This window comes from Passer domesticus, chromosome 11 (assembly GCF_036417665.1).
Source record: "Passer domesticus isolate bPasDom1 chromosome 11, bPasDom1.hap1, whole genome shotgun sequence".
Taxonomy (NCBI): Eukaryota; Metazoa; Chordata; class Aves; order Passeriformes; family Passeridae; genus Passer; species Passer domesticus.
In genome coordinates, this window is record NC_087484.1 from 364,182 (window position 1) to 383,514 (window position 19,333).

At 54.1% G+C, this 19,333-nt stretch overlaps 3 protein-coding genes and 1 long non-coding RNA gene across 4 annotated transcripts; 2 read left to right on the forward strand and 2 right to left on the reverse strand.

The window, feature by feature from the left end:
- The first annotated feature begins 23 nt into the window (after positions 1 to 23).
- SELENOT (selenoprotein T) lies at positions 24 to 6,222 on the forward strand. Its single transcript, XM_064384979.1, has 6 exons — positions 24 to 233; positions 1,314 to 1,424; positions 2,479 to 2,605; positions 3,842 to 3,929; positions 4,635 to 4,786; positions 5,424 to 6,222. The coding sequence occupies exons 1-5, from the start codon at positions 73 to 75 to the stop codon at positions 4,757 to 4,759; spliced, it is 612 nt and encodes a 203-aa protein (XP_064241049.1). The 5' UTR covers positions 24 to 72; the 3' UTR covers positions 4,760 to 4,786; positions 5,424 to 6,222.
- Positions 5,742 to 12,515, reverse strand: ERICH6 (glutamate rich 6). Its single transcript, XM_064384973.1, has 9 exons — positions 12,285 to 12,515; positions 11,382 to 11,480; positions 11,151 to 11,305; positions 10,134 to 10,198; positions 8,934 to 9,346; positions 8,715 to 8,800; positions 8,221 to 8,373; positions 7,725 to 7,950; positions 5,742 to 7,310 (listed from the first exon to the last, which is right to left on the reverse strand). The coding sequence occupies exons 1-9, from the start codon at positions 12,507 to 12,509 to the stop codon at positions 7,044 to 7,046; spliced, it is 1,689 nt and encodes a 562-aa protein (XP_064241043.1). The 5' UTR covers positions 12,510 to 12,515; the 3' UTR covers positions 5,742 to 7,043.
- Positions 12,516 to 14,852: 2,337 nt separating this feature from the next.
- Positions 14,853 to 18,626, reverse strand: SIAH2 (siah E3 ubiquitin protein ligase 2). Its single transcript, XM_064384977.1, has 2 exons — positions 18,124 to 18,626; positions 14,853 to 17,239 (listed from the first exon to the last, which is right to left on the reverse strand). The coding sequence occupies exons 1-2, from the start codon at positions 18,493 to 18,495 to the stop codon at positions 16,682 to 16,684; spliced, it is 930 nt and encodes a 309-aa protein (XP_064241047.1). The 5' UTR covers positions 18,496 to 18,626; the 3' UTR covers positions 14,853 to 16,681.
- Positions 15,954 to 17,494, forward strand: LOC135278471 (uncharacterized). The gene is made up of 2 exons (XR_010345977.1): positions 15,954 to 16,093; positions 16,562 to 17,494. It is a non-coding gene; the product is annotated as an uncharacterized LOC135278471 (long non-coding RNA).
- Positions 18,627 to 19,333: the final 707 nt, after the last annotated feature.

Here is a 19,333-nt window from a genome sequence, read left to right on the forward strand (position 1 = left end):
GCCCCGCGCCGCCGCGCGCGTGACCTTGGCGAGGCGGCGCGCGCGCGGTGCCTCAGCGGCGGCGGCGGCGAGATGCGAGCGGCGGGGCTGCGGCGGCTGCTGCTGCTGCTGCTGGCGGGGCTGGCGGCGGCACCGGGCGGCGGCGGGGCCGCGGCGGCCGAGCAGGGCGGGCTGCCGGCGAAGAAGCTGCGCATGGCCTACGCCACCGGGCCGCTGCTCAAGTTTCAGATCTGGTGAGGGGCGCCCGCCAAGATGGCGGCGGCCAAAATGGCGGCGTCCGACGGGCCGTCGCCTCTCCCTCCCTCGTTCGGTTTTTTCCCTTCTTTTCCCTCAGCGCTGCGGCGGCCTCGCTCGTTCTTGTGCGTGGAGGGGCCTCCCCCGGGGCCGGGGCCGCCCTGCCCCAGGCAACCTGTCGGGGCGCCCGGCCTTGTTGGAGCGTGGGAGGCGGCGGCGGGCCGCGGGCGGCGGCTCTTCAGTGGGTCGCGCTCTAAGGCCACCCGCCATAAAATCGCGCTTTTCGGGCCCTTTAATGCCGTGTATGGCGTTGTGCTGGTGCGGGTCTAACGTTTGGGAGGAGCCGATGTTTTAGCAATGGCTGTAATTTTGTGTTTTGGTGCAGTGCCCGTATTGCAGTCAGTGCGCTCGGGCACCTTTGCACCATTCCGGCGGTGTTGCCGATGGTGTCAGCAGCTCCCAGCAGGGGTGAGGCAGCCCCGGCGCACGGAGCCTGTTGGCGGCGAGAAAAGAGCTCAGCAGGCCCGGAGCACTCGTCACTACGGTTCTCGGCCCTCGGCGAGCCCTGCGGGTCCCTCAGGGGAAAGTGCTGGGTTCGGGGTCTTTGGCGCTTTACCGCAATTTTATAGAGGCAGACGACAGCTCGGGAATATTTAACTCCTGCAGTTCCCGTGCCGTGCTGACATAGAGGTGGCTGGGAGAGCCATTGCCTGTCTGGACAGTCCCAGAGAGGGATTCAGACGGCTATGCGTGAAGATATCTTTTCTTTTTTTTTTTTTTTTTTTGGCACAGAGCAAGGGATTGCTTATATCGATTTTATAAATTAATCATAACTTAACAGATTTTTGCAGGGAAAGTGAGTGATTTGATGCCTAGTGGGTATTTCCAGAACTCTGTGCTGTGATGTGGAGCAAATCATGTCACACCCAGGGCTTGCCTGTTGGGATTTGTGATGTGTAATTGCACTGCAGATCGTGTTTTCTGTGTGCCATAAAAAATGTGAGTTCTATTTTAACGCGGCGGGCTTTTGAAGAGGGTGAGTGCAGCCCTGGGCTGTGGTGACAGTGCTGTCTGTTCAGTGTCTCCTGAGGCTACAGGCGGGTGTTTGAGGAGTACATGCGGGTGATCAGCCAGCGGTACCCAGACATCCGAATCGAAGGGGAGAACTACCTTCCTCAACCTATCTATAGGTGAGCCTCTCACTTCATGCCGTGTGCTCTGTCTGCTTTCCAGTGGTAAACACGTGCATTTACACTGAAATAATGCTGAAAATGTAAACTTGAGGGGATTTTCTATTGCAGATGCATACAAGGACGCTTGTATGATTTTCTTGCCTTCCAGGTAGCTGCCTTAATTTTCCATACAAGTATCACTATATGGATATCTGTATGATGAAGCCTGCCATAGCCAACCTCCAATAAATTACATAACTTTTTTTTGAAACAGCAAATGTTCCTAGCTCTTCTTCATGCTGTATCTGGACATTAATTCAATTTGTTGCTCAGGCTTATGCACTTAGTGATAAATCCCTGTAATGGGTTAAGGACTCAGAGGAAGGGAAAGTTCAATGTTAACATCTGAATCAGGGAGAGCTCACCTCAGGCTGGGAGCTGCTGGAGTGGCCTTTGCTGCAGCTGTGGGGGGAAGGCCCAAAGAAATTCAGAAGAAGGCAAAATAGTGTTACTGCTGTTGCTTAAAGCAGCGTGCCCACGCTGGGGAGTGATGCCATAGTTACTGGGTGGCTCCTGAACACTCGTTGGCCCGGTTCCTGGCAGGGTTGTGCTGGTGGGAGGCTGCGGGGCGCAGTGCCTCGGTGTGGGCTGGCTGTGGGGAGCTGTACATCACTGGGAAATGCTCCGCAGGAAGTGGTGCCTCTCAGTCAGACATGTCTGTAATATGGAGCACCTTTAGAAACTGAATCTCTTATCCAGTTCAGGCATACGTAAGTTAAAAGCAAAGTCTGCTGAAGAGCAAAAGACTCTGTGGTTTACAGGAAGGTGTCATTCTGGGGTGCTGTGCAAAAGCAGGGCCTTATTGGGTATGTTATGTGTGTTGCTTTTTTTGTTGTTGGTTTGATTTGGTTTGGGGTTTTTTTGCAGTGAGATAAATCTTGGAAAGTTTTCTACTTCCCCTGAAACATTTGATTGTACGCTGTCAAAGTTCTCCTAGTGATGTGAATTACAGTTGTGTATGGTGAAGTAGGAACTGAACCTTTCAGTCACTGGTGTGTGTTGTCTCCAACAGGCACATAGCATCCTTTCTGTCTGTCTTCAAACTAGTATTAATTGGCTTAATCATCGTTGGCAAGGACCCGTTTGCTTTCTTTGGCATGCAAGCTCCAAGCATCTGGCAGTGGGGCCAGGAAAACAAGGTAAAGGACATACTTCTTTTAGTCTGAAAAAGCAGCTTCAGAGTTACTTCATGAGGGTGCTCTGTGAGTCCCTCAGTTCTGACTGATTTACCTTTCATACTCTGCAGCCTTATGGTAGAATAATTCTTACCAGTTGTGCTTTATGCTTTTGACAAACCTGGGTGTGCTTCTGTGACCTCTTTCCAAGCTGCTGCTACTGCAGAGGGACAGCTGAGGTTAATGTGCTGACAAAGATGATTAAAGAGTTCTTATTTTTTATGGCTCAAGAAGAGCATTTTAAGCCAGTATTGTTGATATTAAAATTACAGTTTCCCTTCTCTGTTGTCTCATAACAGTTTTGCAGTTGATGCTTCCATCAGACTCCTGATAGATTAGGCAGCAATTAGAAGAGTGTTAGAAAAATGAAGTTGAAATGTTGTGGGTGTTTTTGGAGAGCAGACTGGCATGACATTGTGGGAGAATATCCCCATGAGTCAGTAGTGATGATGCCAGTGGATTCAGGGTGTTGTACTCTGATTTAGAGTAACCTTGTTCCAGATTTATTCCACTAAAGTAATGTACAGACCTTCATGCTGAGCTGCCCAGTGCCCTGGGTCTTTCACTGGCCAGTTTGCATGCCCAGAAGCTGTAATATTTCCAGATGAATTAAATGGGCCAACTCCATGCCTGGCTGGGCTGGCTGCGGTGCGTGGCTGCTGTGCCAGGTTCTGTGGTGTTGCAGTGACTTGAGTGAGTGTGCGTGTGAACAGGAAATTAGAGAGGTGCTGGCGGTGAGGGAGGAGCTGCACTGCTGAAGATGCTATCCTTTCCTCCTTAGTCACCCATGCGCAGAGAGAATTCCAGGTGTAGAGCTGGGAGGCGTGCAGGAGGGTCAGTGGTTCTGTGCACGTGACTTGCCTTGCTCTGCTGTTTGTGGCTGGGCCCTTGGCTCTGTGATCTGGAGATTGCTGTGACAGTGACAGGAACAGTTGAGTTCCCATGTCACGCTGCCAGCCCCCTGCAGCTGGCTGTGCTGGGTCCAGAGGTGTGCGGAGGGCTGCCAGTTGGGTGGGGTTGGAGCTGCTTTGGTGCTCTTCTGGGGAAGGCAAGGTGCACAGTCTGTGTCAGAGGAGGAAGGGGAGGTGTCCAGAGATGGGAACATTCCTTGAGCAATCACAGAGGGAGTTCAGAGGCACCTGTGAACAGCAGGTGTGCCTGACATGCCTGAGGTCTGTGTGGATCTTTGTTCCCTTCCAGGTGTACGCCTGCATGATGGTCTTCTTCCTGAGCAACATGATTGAAAACCAGTGTATGTCCACTGGGGCTTTTGAAATCACTTTGAATGGTGAGCTGAGACTTTGTTTGAGGGGTGTCACAGATACACATCTGAGAGCTGGGGGGTGGGGACAATGAGGGATGGCATCAGGAAATTTATGTCCCAAATGTGATATGTGGAAATTACCATCCATTTGGATCTTTAGATGTTGCCTATCAGAATAAATAATGAAAATCATAGAAGTCTTAAAAAGCAGTTTATACAGATGTCAGATATTCTAGAACAGCTCTGTAAAAACTTACTCAGAGGGATATTTGGTGCCTTGGAATAACTCTGTTATATTCTTTCTCTGTGTGTGATGTGCATTAAATAAGAAGCCACCAGCTAGAGTCATGTACTCTCCAGTTACATGCTTTCCCTGTCTGTTCTGCAGCACGCTTTAGCTTTGGAATCCTAAAGAATCCATTTCTGTTACCGGATTATCAGTACTGGTTTTTCAGGTAGAGAGGAATGTCAGTGGATATTTTGCACCTCTCCATCAATATGATACACTTCTAAATGGAAGCATTAGACACTCTGCTCTCCTAGTTGGGCTGGGGTTCAGCATAGCCAGAGGTTGGAAGCATTGTTGATTCAGATATTTTCCTCAACATAGATCAGTACCAACTTAGACAGTTTCCTGGAGCTTCTCAATTTCATGTTTCCACCAACTCTGCCTGTTTTCTGATGCTCCCAGTGTAACAGTGCTTCTCTCCCATGTATGTTCTGCACTAGATGTCCCAGTGTGGTCTAAGCTGGAGTCTGGCCACCTCCCTTCCATGCAGCAGCTTGTACAGATCCTTGACAACGAGATGAAGCTGAACGTGCACATGGAGTCAATGCCCCATCATCGGTCATAGCCCCATCGATCAGCACTGAAACTTCTCGTAAGTCTCCTCCAGTCACCAGTGTGTTTGCCCAGGTAAGATGGGCACACTGGAGACTGCATTTTAGGATTGTGTGTTTGTTCAGTTAGATGTTTTTCTGGAGAACAGCTCCCATGATGTTAAACTGCCACATGTGGTGTCACAGAGGCTGTTTGGGTGGGAGGTTTTGGGATGTGGCTCATTCTGCCTGTCTCAGAGCAGGAAGCTGGCATTCCGTGAGGCAGGAGAATGTGTGTTACAGCAGGCTAATGTCAATGAAGTGTGTGGTGCAGAGATCAGAAACGCTGCTTTCGTGCATTAGAATAGCCTCTGTCCAGGGCCTTAAGGTCTCCCTGGCTTTTAACCCACTTGATTTCCAGAGCCTTGGGGAACAGGATGATGTCTACTCCTTGCTTAATCCTTGAGAGCAGAACACTGTCATGCTCTGCTGTACTGCCCTGCTCCCCTGCAAAAGCCCCACAGCTTTTGGTAGCATGGAGTTCACATCCTGTAGGTATTTTGTGACAAACCACTTCCACATCCCCGTGTCACCTGTGGCTTAGCATAGCTTACGAGTCCCCGTCTTGGGCAGGCTCGCTGCAGGGGTGCAGCTGTGGTGCAGGGTGCTGCTGACTGTAACCCACGTGTCTCTCCACAGGCATTGGGTGGTGGTTCCCGGGCCACGTGGTGCAGACCCATGAAGGCCTGCACTGAAGACAGCTGCTGTTGGTGCAGGCTGGATGCCTCTCCTGCAGCCACGTTGTGCCTCCTGGACAAACACTCAATGAGCCCTGTTTCAGTGCTGGCCGGTCCACACTGCACAGCCACGAGTGCAATAATACTGTATAGTTTTTTTAAGACTTCATTCGACCAGTTCATAGATCAGCAATGCAGGCATTACTAATGGTAACTTATTTTATATTCATGTTTCACACTATGGCAGATTGAGTTGATACCTAATTTTTTCCTTGAAAAAAAGAGAAGTTTGTTTAATCTGTTGTATTTTATATGAATTTATGTTCTTTTTGTAGTTTAAAATGAAGTTATAGGAGTGTCTGATATTGTCCTAAACTGTTGAGTAATTGATAGCTGTCTATCAAATCTCTTTAATGTGGTTAAAACAGGTTTGTATATTTTTCAAAATCTATGGCAGAGTCAAACAGTGCATTATATACTGAATTATATAAGCAAAATTATATGCAGAATTGTTACATCACTTGGTGACTTCAGTGAAAATTAAGATCAGCTGCTCTTTAATCATGTGGACCAGCTCCAGCAGTTCTTCCTTGGCCATTTGAGAGATGAGCTGGGCCTTCCTGCTGTCCTGAATAGAACCCAAGAACATTAATTGAAATAAAGAGTTCCCATTTCCTGTGTGAAGTACCTTGTTTGTCACCGATGGACATTCTTGGAACTGCAATTGAAAAACTGCATAAAAAAACAGCTTTCCAAAGTTACTGACCTTGTATTTGTCATGTGTGAGCCCCTAAGAACCTCCAGTGTGGGGAAAGGCACACGGGCCTTGGTCGTATCCTTCAGGCACCTGCCAGTTGAGGAGTGGCCTCCCTGGGGAAAGCTGGCCAGTGCACCCCTAGTTTCAAAGGCAGCTCTGAGAGCCTGGCAGGTTCCTCACTGCTGACTGCAGCACCACGGGCCTCTGAACACCCACTGACAGCTCTGTTTGCAGTGCTTGAACCCGAGCCCAGCGCAGGCCGCAGCTGGTGCTCCCTGGAGCCAAGCATAGGTGATTACTTGGGCACTCTGAGGGCATTTGTTGTTCTCTGTGCCGGGAACCACCTTGTCTTGTACCTGCAGCTGGCTGAGCTGCCGTGGGCACCAGGAACACTGGGGGCTCCCTGCTGCTCCCACCTTCTTGTCAGGAGTGGCAGAGCAGTACCTGTGTGGGTGCCTGTGCAGCTGTCCCACGCCCTGGCTGGGCTGTGCCCTTTGTACCTTGTGCTTTGCCCGAGGGCTGAAGGCGTACTCAGCTGGGGCTGTAGGCAGGAGGGAGCCTGCTCAGGAGCAGTGCGCTGCTGTGGAGCACGGGCCTGCTCTGCCTGAGCAAAGCCCTCTCGTGCCTCTGTGAGCAAGGCGTTGTCACTGCGGGCTGGTACCGCCTGCCCTGCTCCCATGTGGGGCTGTGCGGATCAGCCCTGGGCTGCCCTTTGCTCTGCACCAGGGCAGGCAGGGCCCGAGGAGAAACCTTGCTGAGCACGTGCAGGTGCCACAGCATCAGGGACTGTCTGGCTCATTTTGCCTTACACCACACACGCACTGGTCAGAGTTCCTGGGTGTTTACTATCGCCTTGATGGAGCTGCGCAGCTCATCACTTATGTCAGCAGCCATGCAGAGCTCCAGGATCTTCACAGCCTGGGTGATGAGGTACATGGGAGGCTGCATTTTGTTCCACTGCTCACTGGAAGGGAAGTTGAGGCATCCCCGCATCCTGTCAAAGAGCTGCAGGATCCTCACGCGGAAGGCAAGCAGCAGGAGCTCATCCTCACCCAGCCGGGCTGGAGGAGGCAGCTGGCTGCTGGTGCTGACCTGCACAACAGAGGACACGTCAGCAGAGCCACCCGAGCTGGGGACAGGGCTTCTCTCTCCAGCACACAAACCTGCCCCTGTGACAGGAGCCTGCAGAGGAAAGGAGCTGCCATGCACCCTGCCCACATGGATCACAGCTCTTCTCCCTGTGGCAGAGCCAGGGTGACCTTGGGGATGTCACCAGGGTCCTGCCTGGGAGTGGAGTCCCACACTGTGGCCCCTTGTAGAGAGCTGGGGCTGGCAAGTGCCCCATCTGCCTAGGAGTGGCAGGAATACATGCATCTCCACAGCTTTCTTTTTGGGGACAGAGCATGGACGACATAGGGGCCATCCACCACAGGATAAGCACAGAGGGGAGCTCCCCTGGCTGCCCCACTCCTGCTGTGGGGAGTGGCTCAGCACAGGAACAATTACCTGCACTTTGGTTCCCATGTTGAGTTTTGCTTGTCGCCCCATGGCGAGGAAGGAGATGAAGATCTTGTCCTGGGCCAGGATCCTGACCCCCACGTGGCGGTTCAGGGAGATGAAAATGGGGCTCAGTGGCACCTGGGGTCCTGGTGACAAGTTTGGCCACATCCACCTTCTCACCCTGTTTCCTGCTTGGTCCAAATACTGCCCACCCTGGATACTCATATTTATCCTAGAGAAGGGGAAATGGAAGCTCTGAAGCCTGTAAGCTCCTGTGGCAGAAGGTCTCTTATTCCCCTGAGGGATGGGACAGAGGCACAGCATGGACAGGGTCTGTCCCCCACCTCTCAAGGCACAGCTGGGTTGCCTTGCTGCTCTGGGGGCACCCAAAGCAGGGCCTATGAGCTGCTGAATTTGTCTATTTTTGGATACTATTAAAAATAGCCTTTATGGCCTTTGAAATGTCAGTGCACAGAGGAGACAGCAAAGCTGCTGAACGCACCACTCATCTCCGCTCGGGTAATAGCATGTGCTCCTGCCATCAGACTGAAACAGTGCTCGGATTTTGACTGTCCTCGGCTCGTCCTCTTGTACTATGCACATCAGCTCGTCTCTGGCTTGTGTAATGATGATGGCCAGGTTTCCAGATGGATAGCTGCTGCTAGGTAAGGTGTTTGTAACCCCCTGCTTTGCTTGTTTGATCTGTTATTACCACTAAATACTTCTGGGTGCTACTTTGGGGTGTAAAAACTATTACCCAGAGCACTGTGTTAAAGGTGTGCTGCTTCCTTGGGCTGGGTCTTGGAAGCTAGTGCTCATTGGAGCTGCTGGCTGTTCTTGGAAACCTCAGCCCAGGAGCTGTGTCAAGATTCACTGCCGGTGCTCCTCAGAGCGAGTGGGAGCGATGAGCTGGGTTGTAATAAAGGGGACCCCGACACACTTAAAATCAGTAACAGCCCTGTACTAAGGCAGGCAAGTGAACCCTGTAAAGGATACAATAACTGCGAGGTTCCGTCTGGGAGCATGGTAAGGAATTTCTTTCCATTTTTGTAGTACTTCTGCACCAATTTACCCTTCCCCACCTAAGATTGGAAGGATAAAATGGATGAGAGCAGTCTGGCACAGGTGCCCTGTGAAAATGGGCACTGCCAGGGTCCGACAGCTCGGAGCGCTGGCACATCCAAGGTGCTCCCGTCACTGTCGGCAGGTACCTGCCTTTTTCCCCAGCAGACTGAAGTCGTAGCCGAGGACGCTGCGGGACACGGGTTTCTTGTCCCAGCTGGGCTTTTTCTCAGGCTCGGGCTCCTCTTCAGGCTGGGACTCGGGCTCAGGCCCAGGCTCCTTCTCCAGCTCGGGCTCTTCCTCGGGCCGAAGCTCTGGCTCGGGTTCCTCAGGCCAGGGCTCCGGCTCGGGCTCCTCCTTGGGCTGGGGTTCCAGTTCAGGCTTCTCCTCGGGCCAGGACTCGGGCTCGGGCTTCTCCTTGGGCTGGAGCTCGGGCTCAGAATGGAGCTCGGGCTCAGAATGGGGCTGGGGCTCGTCTGCACTTGGAACAGGCACTGGTGACCCGGCTTTGGGAGATGGGAGTTCCTGGGAAGGCTCGTAGGAAATGGATCCAGCTTGCTGTGACCCTGCAGAGCACAGGGAGGGCTTCTGTGCAGCAGTGGGGGGTGCCAGTGCCCACCGTGGGGCTGCCCGATACCTCTGCTGTAAGTGGGGGAGTGGGAGTTCCTGGCTGAAACACTCCATCCTGACAGTCTGTCTCAGGGTATTTTCTAACAAGGGCAGTCCAAAGTGCTCAGCTATTTCAGAGCACAAGATTATGATAAAAGCATTTTTTTTCAATTACATATATACACACATCTGTGTAAAGAGCAACTTTTTAGGATAACATTTGGCTCCATGCATTGGAACTGACCATTTGAAATCCCAGTGCTGCAGAAGCCTCACTGCCCTGCCATTCTCTGTGAAAACATGCCCATATTGTAAATCTGGTTCACCTGTCAAAACTTCCTCTACCCAAAGGCTGCTCAGTCATGCACAGCCTGGGCTAGGTATTGGTGGAATATCCACCTGATCAGACAAAATATGGACAAGCCTCATTTTGGCAGTTCCTACTTCCCAAGGGCTTGGCTTTGCCAACTTATCCTCACAGGTCAGGTTCTGTGCATCTCAGCTGGGAACATCACAGATACATACTGAAAATCATGACAAACTGGGCAAAGGGATGTGCCTGCTCTTGTGCTCATGTGTGAGGGATGATTTAATATGGCTGTATCTGTATCTAATTTAATGAGATTGCATATCTGACAATGAACAAACGTGTTGCTGTATAAAATCCTCCAGACAGAAACCAGCAATTCCACTGAATGCACTGCTGAGATAAATGGACAAATCCCTAAGGAAATACCAACTTACCTTTAGTGGCACTTGGCCTTAAAGACTGGTCAGCCAACTCTCTAGCCAGGTATCTCTTCTGCTGCCTGGAAAATAGAAGTGTTGTTGACACTCATGTACCATGTTTAGAAAGCTGCAAGTAGTGGATACCCCTCCTTTATGAGCACAATTTCTGAATCTGTTTTTCTCTTTGCTCCCAATTCCAAGTAACAGGCAGCAGAGTGTCACCAAATACTCACACCTCAGCAGAAAGGAATTGCACCCACACAGATTCCAGTGAACAGACTGCCACTGCAGTGGCATCAGCTCTGCTGGCAGGAGAGCTGAATATTGTAATGCGTCTTGGATCAGGATTTTATGTGAAAGAGAAGGACAGATGCCCACAAGATCAAGAAAACAGCTCATCTTCAAGAATATTTTCACTATTCTTGTGTAGCTTCCTATGAATCTGACAGTGGTTTGGTGTGTGCTCTGTACATAGTAGGAGGCACTCGCACCCTCAGATTGTGAAGGATTTTTGAGGAGACCAACAGTTTACTTCCAGGTGTACTGGTTTAGTTTTCCTTTTCCCTGTGGCTTAGACTTTCCCTGGAGGCTTAAACTCTTGCACAAGCTTTGGGTCTCCTGCTACAGCCTAAAAGCTTGCAGAGTTCATGTGTGTGACTCTGGAAACTGTAATCCAAACAGTTTATGGATCAAAACAGAAATACAAACACCAGCTTTGTTTCAGTGCCAGAGATAGAAGCTACACCCAAATACTGTCCCTTCCCACAGCTGTGGGGTTTTTTGGCTCTACCTGTCTCTAGATAGTTCATCTGTCAGCACTGGAATTAACATTTCACTCAGCACATGCCTCGCCACCTCCTTGTGCAGCCTGGCAATAGAGGAGCCAGGAAGGACCAGACAGAATCAGAACTTCTGGTGTCTAAAGCAGAGGGTTTTCTTCTTTCATCCCTCTCCCTGCGGTTTCTTAACGCTCCTTTTCCCCTCAAAGCTCCCTGTTCATTACACAGACCTGATCCCCAGTTCTCCCAGTACCTCCCAGTTTGCTCCTTTGACAGCGGCAGGTTGGCTTCAGAGCTGAGGGATTCCTGGGTGCTGACAGCTCTGGGAAGGCTGCTGGCATCCTCGAGCCTCTTCTTCTCCTTCCTGATGAACTCATAGAGCTCTCGGCTGCGCTCGCAGCAGAATCTCTGCAAGGCGAGAGAGCGGAGCCGTGAGCGTGCCCGTTCCGCAGCAAAGCCCTGCCCGTCCCTCCCGCCAGCTTACGCCTTCCTGGTCCTCGGAGGGAGCCCCGTCCTCGGAGAAGGGGAACGGCCTCAGCAGGTTGCCACAGTACTCGCACGTGGGCTCAGCATCCTCCTCTGCCTGCAGCGGTGGCGGGGAGAGCGGCAAGGAGGGACATGGGGTACCAGCCCCCAGATCCCCGGTTAGCACGGTGAAAATGCAACAGATGTGACAAAGCACCTAAGGGCACTCACCACAGATCCCCGTCTGGGATACCTTGGAACGATTTAACTCAAAATATTAGGTTCAGGAAACCACCAAAAAGAATAGCAGATGTGCTGTAAATAAATCTATAAATGCCCCCAAACAAAGGGAATGACTGGTATTTGTGAGTTCTGCTCCCTCCCAGGGAAGCTGAGAGCACAGAACACTGTAGCTGAGGATTTGAATGCATTACAGAGAGAAAAACTCCATTTGTGGGAGTTTCTGAGGAAGCACCAGCAGGCTTGGTGATACAGAGCTGGTCACATCTGACCAGATGCAAACCAGGTTGGCAGCATGGTGTGTTTTGAGGATGGGTACTGGATATCCTGAAACAAAATTCCCTTGCTCCCTACCTCGTGCCTCGAATTAACTCTTTGGTGACTTTGCTCTGCTAAGGGTTACCGGGAACTCTGTACCCTGCTTGTATTCGGTGTCTGTACCTATTTATATACATTTTGTATCTGATTTAGACAAAATATTCTGCTGGGAAATTCTCAACAGAGGATGCAGCAGTGGGCAGAGGCTGCACAGCCTCTTGCTGTCCAGGCTGTTTCAACAGCCTCGCAGCAAAAACTCCTGTCATGAAGGGCTCCTTTGCGGGCTCAGCAGAGGGCGTTGGTTCCACGATTTCCACATGCAACCGTGTGAATGAAGCACAGGGGAGCGCCCACCCCAACTGACCTCGTGGTGTACGTTTTCTTGTGAGGACTCGGGTCTGTAGGCCAGGAGGGTGGGCAGGCCCGTGGGGGTGGGCTGCGGGCTGGCCGGGGGGGTCCCGTACCGCGGCTCTGCCGGGCGGTCCGTGCCCTCCTCGGGGGGCGGGAGCCAGCGGGGCCCGCCCGCCTCACGGTGCGCCCCACCGTCCGCCCCTCCGCCGGGCGCCGCGGTGAGAACCGGCCCGTCCATGCCCGGCCCGACCGTGCCGCCGTCTCCAGGGCGACGCTGAGGCCGCGGGGCACGCCGGGACCGCGCGGCGGCGGCTCCGCCCGGCACCCGGGACCCGGCCCGGCCCCTCCGCCCGGTACCCGGCCCCAGCTCCGCCCGGTACCCGGCCCGGCCCCTCCGCCCGGTACCCGGCCCCAGCTCCGCCCGGTACCCGGCCCGGCCCCTCCGCCCGGCACCGGGTCCCTCCGCCCGGCACCCGCGGCCGGGAGCGGAGCCAGGGCGGCTCTCACGGGGCCGGGGGGCCCGCGGTGCCGGGGGTCCCGAGCCGCCGCGCTCGGTCCTGTCCCGCCGTCCCGGCGCTCCGCGCCTGCCGAGCCCCGGAGCGCTGGCAGCTGGAGCGGGGTGACACGCGTCACCGAACCCGACGTGACTGCCTGTTCGGACACGACCTGTCTGCACCCGAACACCTGCCCCAGTGCATTCCTTACACCTGTGTCACACGCTTGTCACACGTCTTCCTGATCTCTCCCGTAGGACTTGGCGCTGCCGAACCTCTCCAAGGAATCTGCACATGCAGCTCGGAGAATAAAAGAGAGAAAACCGTCTTGCGCAAACCCGGCCAGGTTTGGATTCCCCTGGGGAGAGCAGGTGTGTGCTGCTTTACCTGTGCTGTCGGTCAGAATTCGCAGTGTCTCACTAGCGCGTGAGTTCCACAACAGAGAGGTCAGTTTCACGTTTTTCAGACGGAGAGAGCGCGTTGAGGTGCAGGCAGTGAGTGTACCGGCGGCTCAGCCGGTGTCGGTGCCGCCAACTCCCCGTGGCTGTGCGAGATCCCTTCCGTGCCTTCCCGGGATGGCCGCAGCCCTGGGCCCTGGCTGCGGTCCCGACAGCACAGGGCCGGCTCGAGGTGAGCTGTGCTCGCGCTAGACTCACCACTCCCTGGACAGGTGCACTTTAATTTGCGTCTGAAGTGGAAATAGTTTTTAGGGAGAACTCTAGCACCGCAGCAGATGCTCCTGGTGTGCTGAAGAGCAGCCAAGGGGCTGCGGGGCAGTGCCTGGCTGGGGCTCTGCCTGGCGTGCAGCTCTGTCTGCTGCGAGCTCTGTCTGATGTGCTTCACCCTCCCCTTCAAGGCTGGGGGCTTGAGAGGGGTCAGTTCTGTTCAGAGAACCAGGCAGGCCTCAATAACCTCTCCTGAATGTCTTGAGCAACTGTCACACTTTTACTTGGCTAGTCCTATCAACTGCCTTGGGAAGAAAATCTGAAACCTGAGGGAATCCTCAGTGAAATGAATGTCACCTGTCTACTCAATGACCTGAATTGGAAACACCTCCCTTCTTGGCAGTGCCAGCTCAGGTATTCCTTATCCTAAACTCAGTTTCAGTCAGAAAAGACACAAGGTGATGGGTTAATTTTGTTGGTTTTTTTTTTAAGTGAAATCTAACATGAATTTGCCACTCCTTCAGAACTGAGTGGTCTGGACAGACCTAATGATAACGTGTGTTAACTTATCTAATGTGGATTATAGGTAACACTGGAGTAATTAATTAATCCTGCTATATTCAAAGACACACTTTGGAGTTTTGCTTTTTGCAAAAATCCTCTTATGTCCCAACTGTCAGTAAGAAAACTACAAGTTTTGCTGAATTACAGAAAAAATAATCAAATCCTTAGGAATTCTTGCTTGATGCAAGCACAGGTAGTAACAGGTGTTGGGATCATGGCTTGACTTTGATCCTGCTTCTGCAGGAGGCAATTAGTTCACCAGGCTGATGCTGCCAGAGTTCTGCCAGAGCACAGTGTGAGACCAGATGTAGAATTGTTGGTATTCAGTGCCTAGAGAGTAACTCCTTGGGAGGTTTTTTCCATGGTTACTTCCAAGTTCCTGCAGCCAGACAGAGCTTCCCTTCACTGAGGCCAAACTTGTTCTTGTGCACTTTTCTGAGGGCTGCTTAGGGCTTGGACGCAACTCCAGAGCTGTCCCAGGAGGAAGTCAGGACTGGTTTTCCTCCTTGTGTACTGTATTTATTCACACGAGTCTCAGCTGTCTCCTCACCTGCCATTTTCCACCACTGCGAGGCTCCCCCGGCAGTGTCACCTCGTGGCTCACTGCCTGCTGCAGACGGCGCGCGCACGGTGAGGTTTGGCACAGCCCTGCGGGGAGCTGGTGCTTGCTGCCAGTGATTCCAGCACAACGCTCCCACGGCACGGCACGGGCTGCAGGCACAGCCAGCTGTGGTGACAGCACGGTGGCAGGGGCAAGGACCCTCCAGGGAGAGCCAGCCCATGCCAGGGGATCCCAGCTGATCCAGCACGGCTGAGCACACGTGCCGTGCACTCGTGTGTTAGCACAGCTCCTCAGTGTAGGTTTTGCAAAATATTTATTGCAAAATAAAAGAAATATGGCAACAAAACTTAAATACCAAATGACAAGACACTGGCCATAAAGCTCTTGCTATATTATGAATCTTTTACAATAATCAATAGCAGAGTGTGTCCCAGGGCAGCTGCACATGGACAACCCCGTGTCTCTGGCTCCAGCCATCTGCAGCCTGTGAGACTTGTGCCTCCTGCTTGCACCTGTACCTGGCCTGATCCCCTAAAGCAGACAGGAGCCAGCAGTTCCATGTGAAAGGTACCATGCCATACCCCAGCCCCTTCTCTCCTTTTTCCTGTTGAAGCCACCACAGCTGACCTAGTGCCCTTCCCTTCCACAATATAGCAGGGAATGGAAAAACATTGCCGAAGTACCTACTGTTCCCCTCACAGCTTCTCCTGTGAGAGGTTGCTTGGATTTCCTTCCTTTGTCACCTACTAGGAAAAGACAGGCAGCCAGGGAGGATTGTGAGCAGCCAGGAATCAGGTTAGGAATACTAAAGCCTGCAATAATTAAATCTGGCCACAGGCACCAAGGGCAACAAGCAAAGCAACCTCTATAGGTACACCGGTGATAAAAGGAAGACTTGGGAGAATGTGGACCCTCTGAGGAAGGAAATGGGAACCCCAGTTCCCTGGGACGTGGACAGGGCTGAGGTACTGAGCCATGTTTCTGACTCAGCCTTCGTGGCAAGCTGCTCCAGTCACGCTGCCCAAGTTGCAGAGAGTGGGAGAACAAAGAACTGCCCCAGCAGGAGAAGACTGGGGTCGAGGAGGTCCAAGGGACCTGAAGGTACGCAAGTCCATGGGACCTGACAAGATGCACCTACAGGTTCAGAGGGACTGGTGGAGGAAGTGGCTTGGCCACTACCATCCATCGTGTTTGAGAAGCTGAGGCAGTCCAGAGGAGTTCCCACTGACTCTGAAAGGGGAAACATAACCCTTTATTTTCAGAAAGAGGAATAAGGAAGATCCAGAGAACTACAGGTGGTGAGGTCTCACCTCAGTGCCTGGAAAGACCTTGGAGCAGATCCTCCTGGAAGCTACGCTAAGGCACATGGAAAATAAGGAGGTGATTTGTGGTAGCCAACTTCACTAAGGGCAAATCATGAGAACTTCGAGCCCCTTCCACTTCCTAAAGGTACTACAAGAGAGCTGGAGAGGGACTTTGGACAAGGGCCTGGAGTGACAGGATAAGGGAGACTGGCTTCCCACTGCCAGCGGAGAGGGTGAGATGGGATGTTGGGAAGGAATTGTTCCCTGGGAGGGTGGGCAGGCCCTGCCACAGGTGCCCAGAGCAGCTGTGGCTGCCCCTGGATCCCTGGCAGTGCCCAAGGCCAGGCTGGACAGGGCGTGGAGCAGCCTGGGACAGTGGAAGGTGTCCCTGCCCATGGCAGGAGGATTGGAACAGATGATAGTCTCTTCCAAACCAAACCCTCTTGTGATACTAAAGCCTTTTATTAAAGCTCACCAGCATCAGAGGGAGTCTGTACTGCTGATGAAAGGGCTTTTAGGTGTGCTCCAAACAGGAGCCTCTTAAGCCATATATCCAATGGAAGCACTCTTTACATAAAATATAATTAAATTATAAAAGGTAACTGTGTGTGTGTAATCTTCCTAAGGCACCCAAGAATTTTAAAAGACCTTGTCCTGCTCCCATTACTTACAGCACACTCTTGTTCCTCTTCTGCCCAAAGTTACAGCCGTTGGCTAGTCAGAAACCTTAGCATACAAGATGACACAGCTGAACAGCGTAAAAAACGGGAACCGAAACCAAACCCCAGTGAAGCACTACACCCAGACAGCTCGTAGCAGCATCAGGGGCAGCACATGGAAATGGTGACGTTGATGCCGAGGTTTCCGTTGTCAGCAAAAAGGTGCGCGGTGGCTGTATCAAAAACGAGGCAGTTGCTGTTGCGGATGGCCACGTGCACGCCGTCGTGGATGGAGCAGGGAGACGCCTCCCAGGTCAGCCGGTGGCAGCTGCTGTGCAGCTCCAGTCTGTACTGGAAGTTCTCTGCCTGCTTACGGGTGCCAATGAGCAGCACGGTGGCAAAAAACTGCTGGTGACCTTCGCACTTCTCCTGCTTCTTCAGCACCAGCATGAAGTGGTGACCAAAGCACGACTGCATCATCACCCAGTCCACTGCCCCTGGCAGGTTAATGTCCGTGGCAAGGAAAATGATGTCTTCTCCCTGAAGGGTGGTAATGCTTTTGTGGGCATGCATGAGGTGGGACATCACAGCTTCCAAGGATCCCTCCCAGTCACAAGAGGTCCCAGGGCACGGGCAGGAGTAGGGACGGTACTCACAGATGGCTTCATGTTTTGGCTTTTCTGTGTGGTGGAGTGTCAGGGAGCAGCCTGTTGTGGCATACTGGAAAGAGACCAAACACAAGCCGTCAGCAAAGGCACCAGCACTAGTGTGCGCTGCTCCCACCCGTCAGCTGGAAACACAGGTGATCCACCAGAGCTCTCGTGCTCACTGCACATTTTACATTACTTGTATGGAGCCCTGGATTCAAGCTGAGCTTTACTTAGTTTTTGTTTCCACTGAAAATGGATTCTTCTTGTCTTTTGTGGTTGTTTTTTCCTAAAGCAAGCACTTAGATAAAATGGGCTGTATGGCTGACTTGTTGTTAGATCTGCTGCTGCAGTTAGATCTGATCCATCCAGATCAGGTGGAGAGGTCCAGGCTTGGATATTCATTTTCTTTAAAAAGAACAGAGGATTCTAGTTTCAACAACTGGGGTGTGGGTGGGTGTCCTCTGCAGGGGGATGTGGGGGGGTGGCCTGGGGATATGGATATGGGGGGATGGCTGGGGTTTTCCACGGGGGTACAGGGATGGGGGGTGATGGCTGGAGGCTTTTCCACAGGGGTACATGGATCGGGGGTGATGGCTGGAGGCTTTCCACAGGGGTACATGGATCGGGGGTGATGGCTGGAGGCTTTCCACAGGGGTACATGGATCGGGGGTGATGGCTGGAGGCTTTCCGCAGGGGTGCAGGGATGTGGGGTGATGGCTGGGGCTTTTCCGCAGGGGTGCAGGGATGGGGGGTGATGGCTGGAGGCTTTCCACAGGGGTGCAGGGATCGGGGGTGATGGCTGGAGGCTTTCCGCAGGGGTGCAGGGATGTGGGGTGATGGCTGGAGGCTTTCCACAGGGGTGCAGGGATCGGGGGTGATGGCTGGAGGCTTTCCGCAGGGGTGCAGGGATGGGGGGTGGTCCGCCCGTCCCCCTGCCCAGCCCCTCATCCTTACCTTGCACGGGAAGAGGACAGCCGAGGCCACCTTCTCCATGGCCAGGTTCCTGATGTTAGGGGTGAGGGAGCCCCGGCAGGTGGGACAGAGGCTCAGCTGCTGCCGGCATTGCTTGCACACCAGGTGCCCGGCCTGGCACTGCAGGATGGGCGGCAGGACATAGTCGAAGCAGATGGGGCACTCGAAGAGCGAGGTCAGCTCCTGCTGCTGCTGCTGTTGCTGCTGCTGGGGGGGAGGAAGAGGAGGAGGAGGGGGAGGCGGCGGAGAAGCCCCGCCGGTCCCCGGCAGGACGGCGGCGGGGGACGGGGCGTGCTGCTGCTGCTTTCCGCAAGGCTTGCTAGGGCCGGGGCCGGCGGAGGACGGGCGGCTCATCGCGCCTCGCCACCGCCGCCACCATCGGGCCGCGCTGGGAGGGGGCGGAGGCGGCGGAGGAGGAGGAGGAGGAGGAGGAGGAGGATGGACGGGGCGGCGCTGGGCGAGCGGCGGCTGCGCGCGGCCCCCGCCCCGCTCCCGGCCTGCCCCGCGCGGGCCCGCCCGGCACCGCCGGCGCTGCGCGGGAGCGTCCCCTCAGCGGCACCGTGTGCCCTCAGCGGGACCGTGTCCCCTCAGCGGGACCGTGTGCCTGCACCGGGACCGTGTCCCCTCAGCGGCACCGTGTGCCCTCAGCGGGACCGTGTCCCCTCAGCGGCACCGTGTGCCCTCAGCGGGACCGTGTCCCCTCAGCGGCACCGTGTGCCCTGTCAGCCCCTCAGCGGGACCGTGTCCCCTCAGCGGCACCGTGTGCCCTGTCAGCCCCTCAGCGGGACCGTGTCCCCTCAGCGGCACCGTGTGCCCTCAGCGGGACCGTGTCCCCTCAGCGGCACCGTGTGCCCTCAGCGGGACCGTGTCCCCTCAGCGGCACCGTGTGCCCTGTCAGCCCCTCAGCGGGACCGTGTGCCTGCACCGGGACCGTGTGCCCTGTCAGCCCCTCAGCGGGACCGTGTCCCCTCAGCGGGACCGTGTGCCTGCACCGGGACCGTGTCCCCTCAGCGGCACCGTGTGCCCTCAGCGGGACCGTGTCCCCTCAGCGGCACCGTGTGCCCTCAGCGGGACCGTGTCCCCTCAGCGGCACCGTGTGCCCTGTCAGCCCCTCAGCGGGACCGTGTGCCTGCACCGGGACCGTGTGCCCTGTCAGCCCCTCAGCGGGACCGTGTCCCCTCAGCGGGACCGT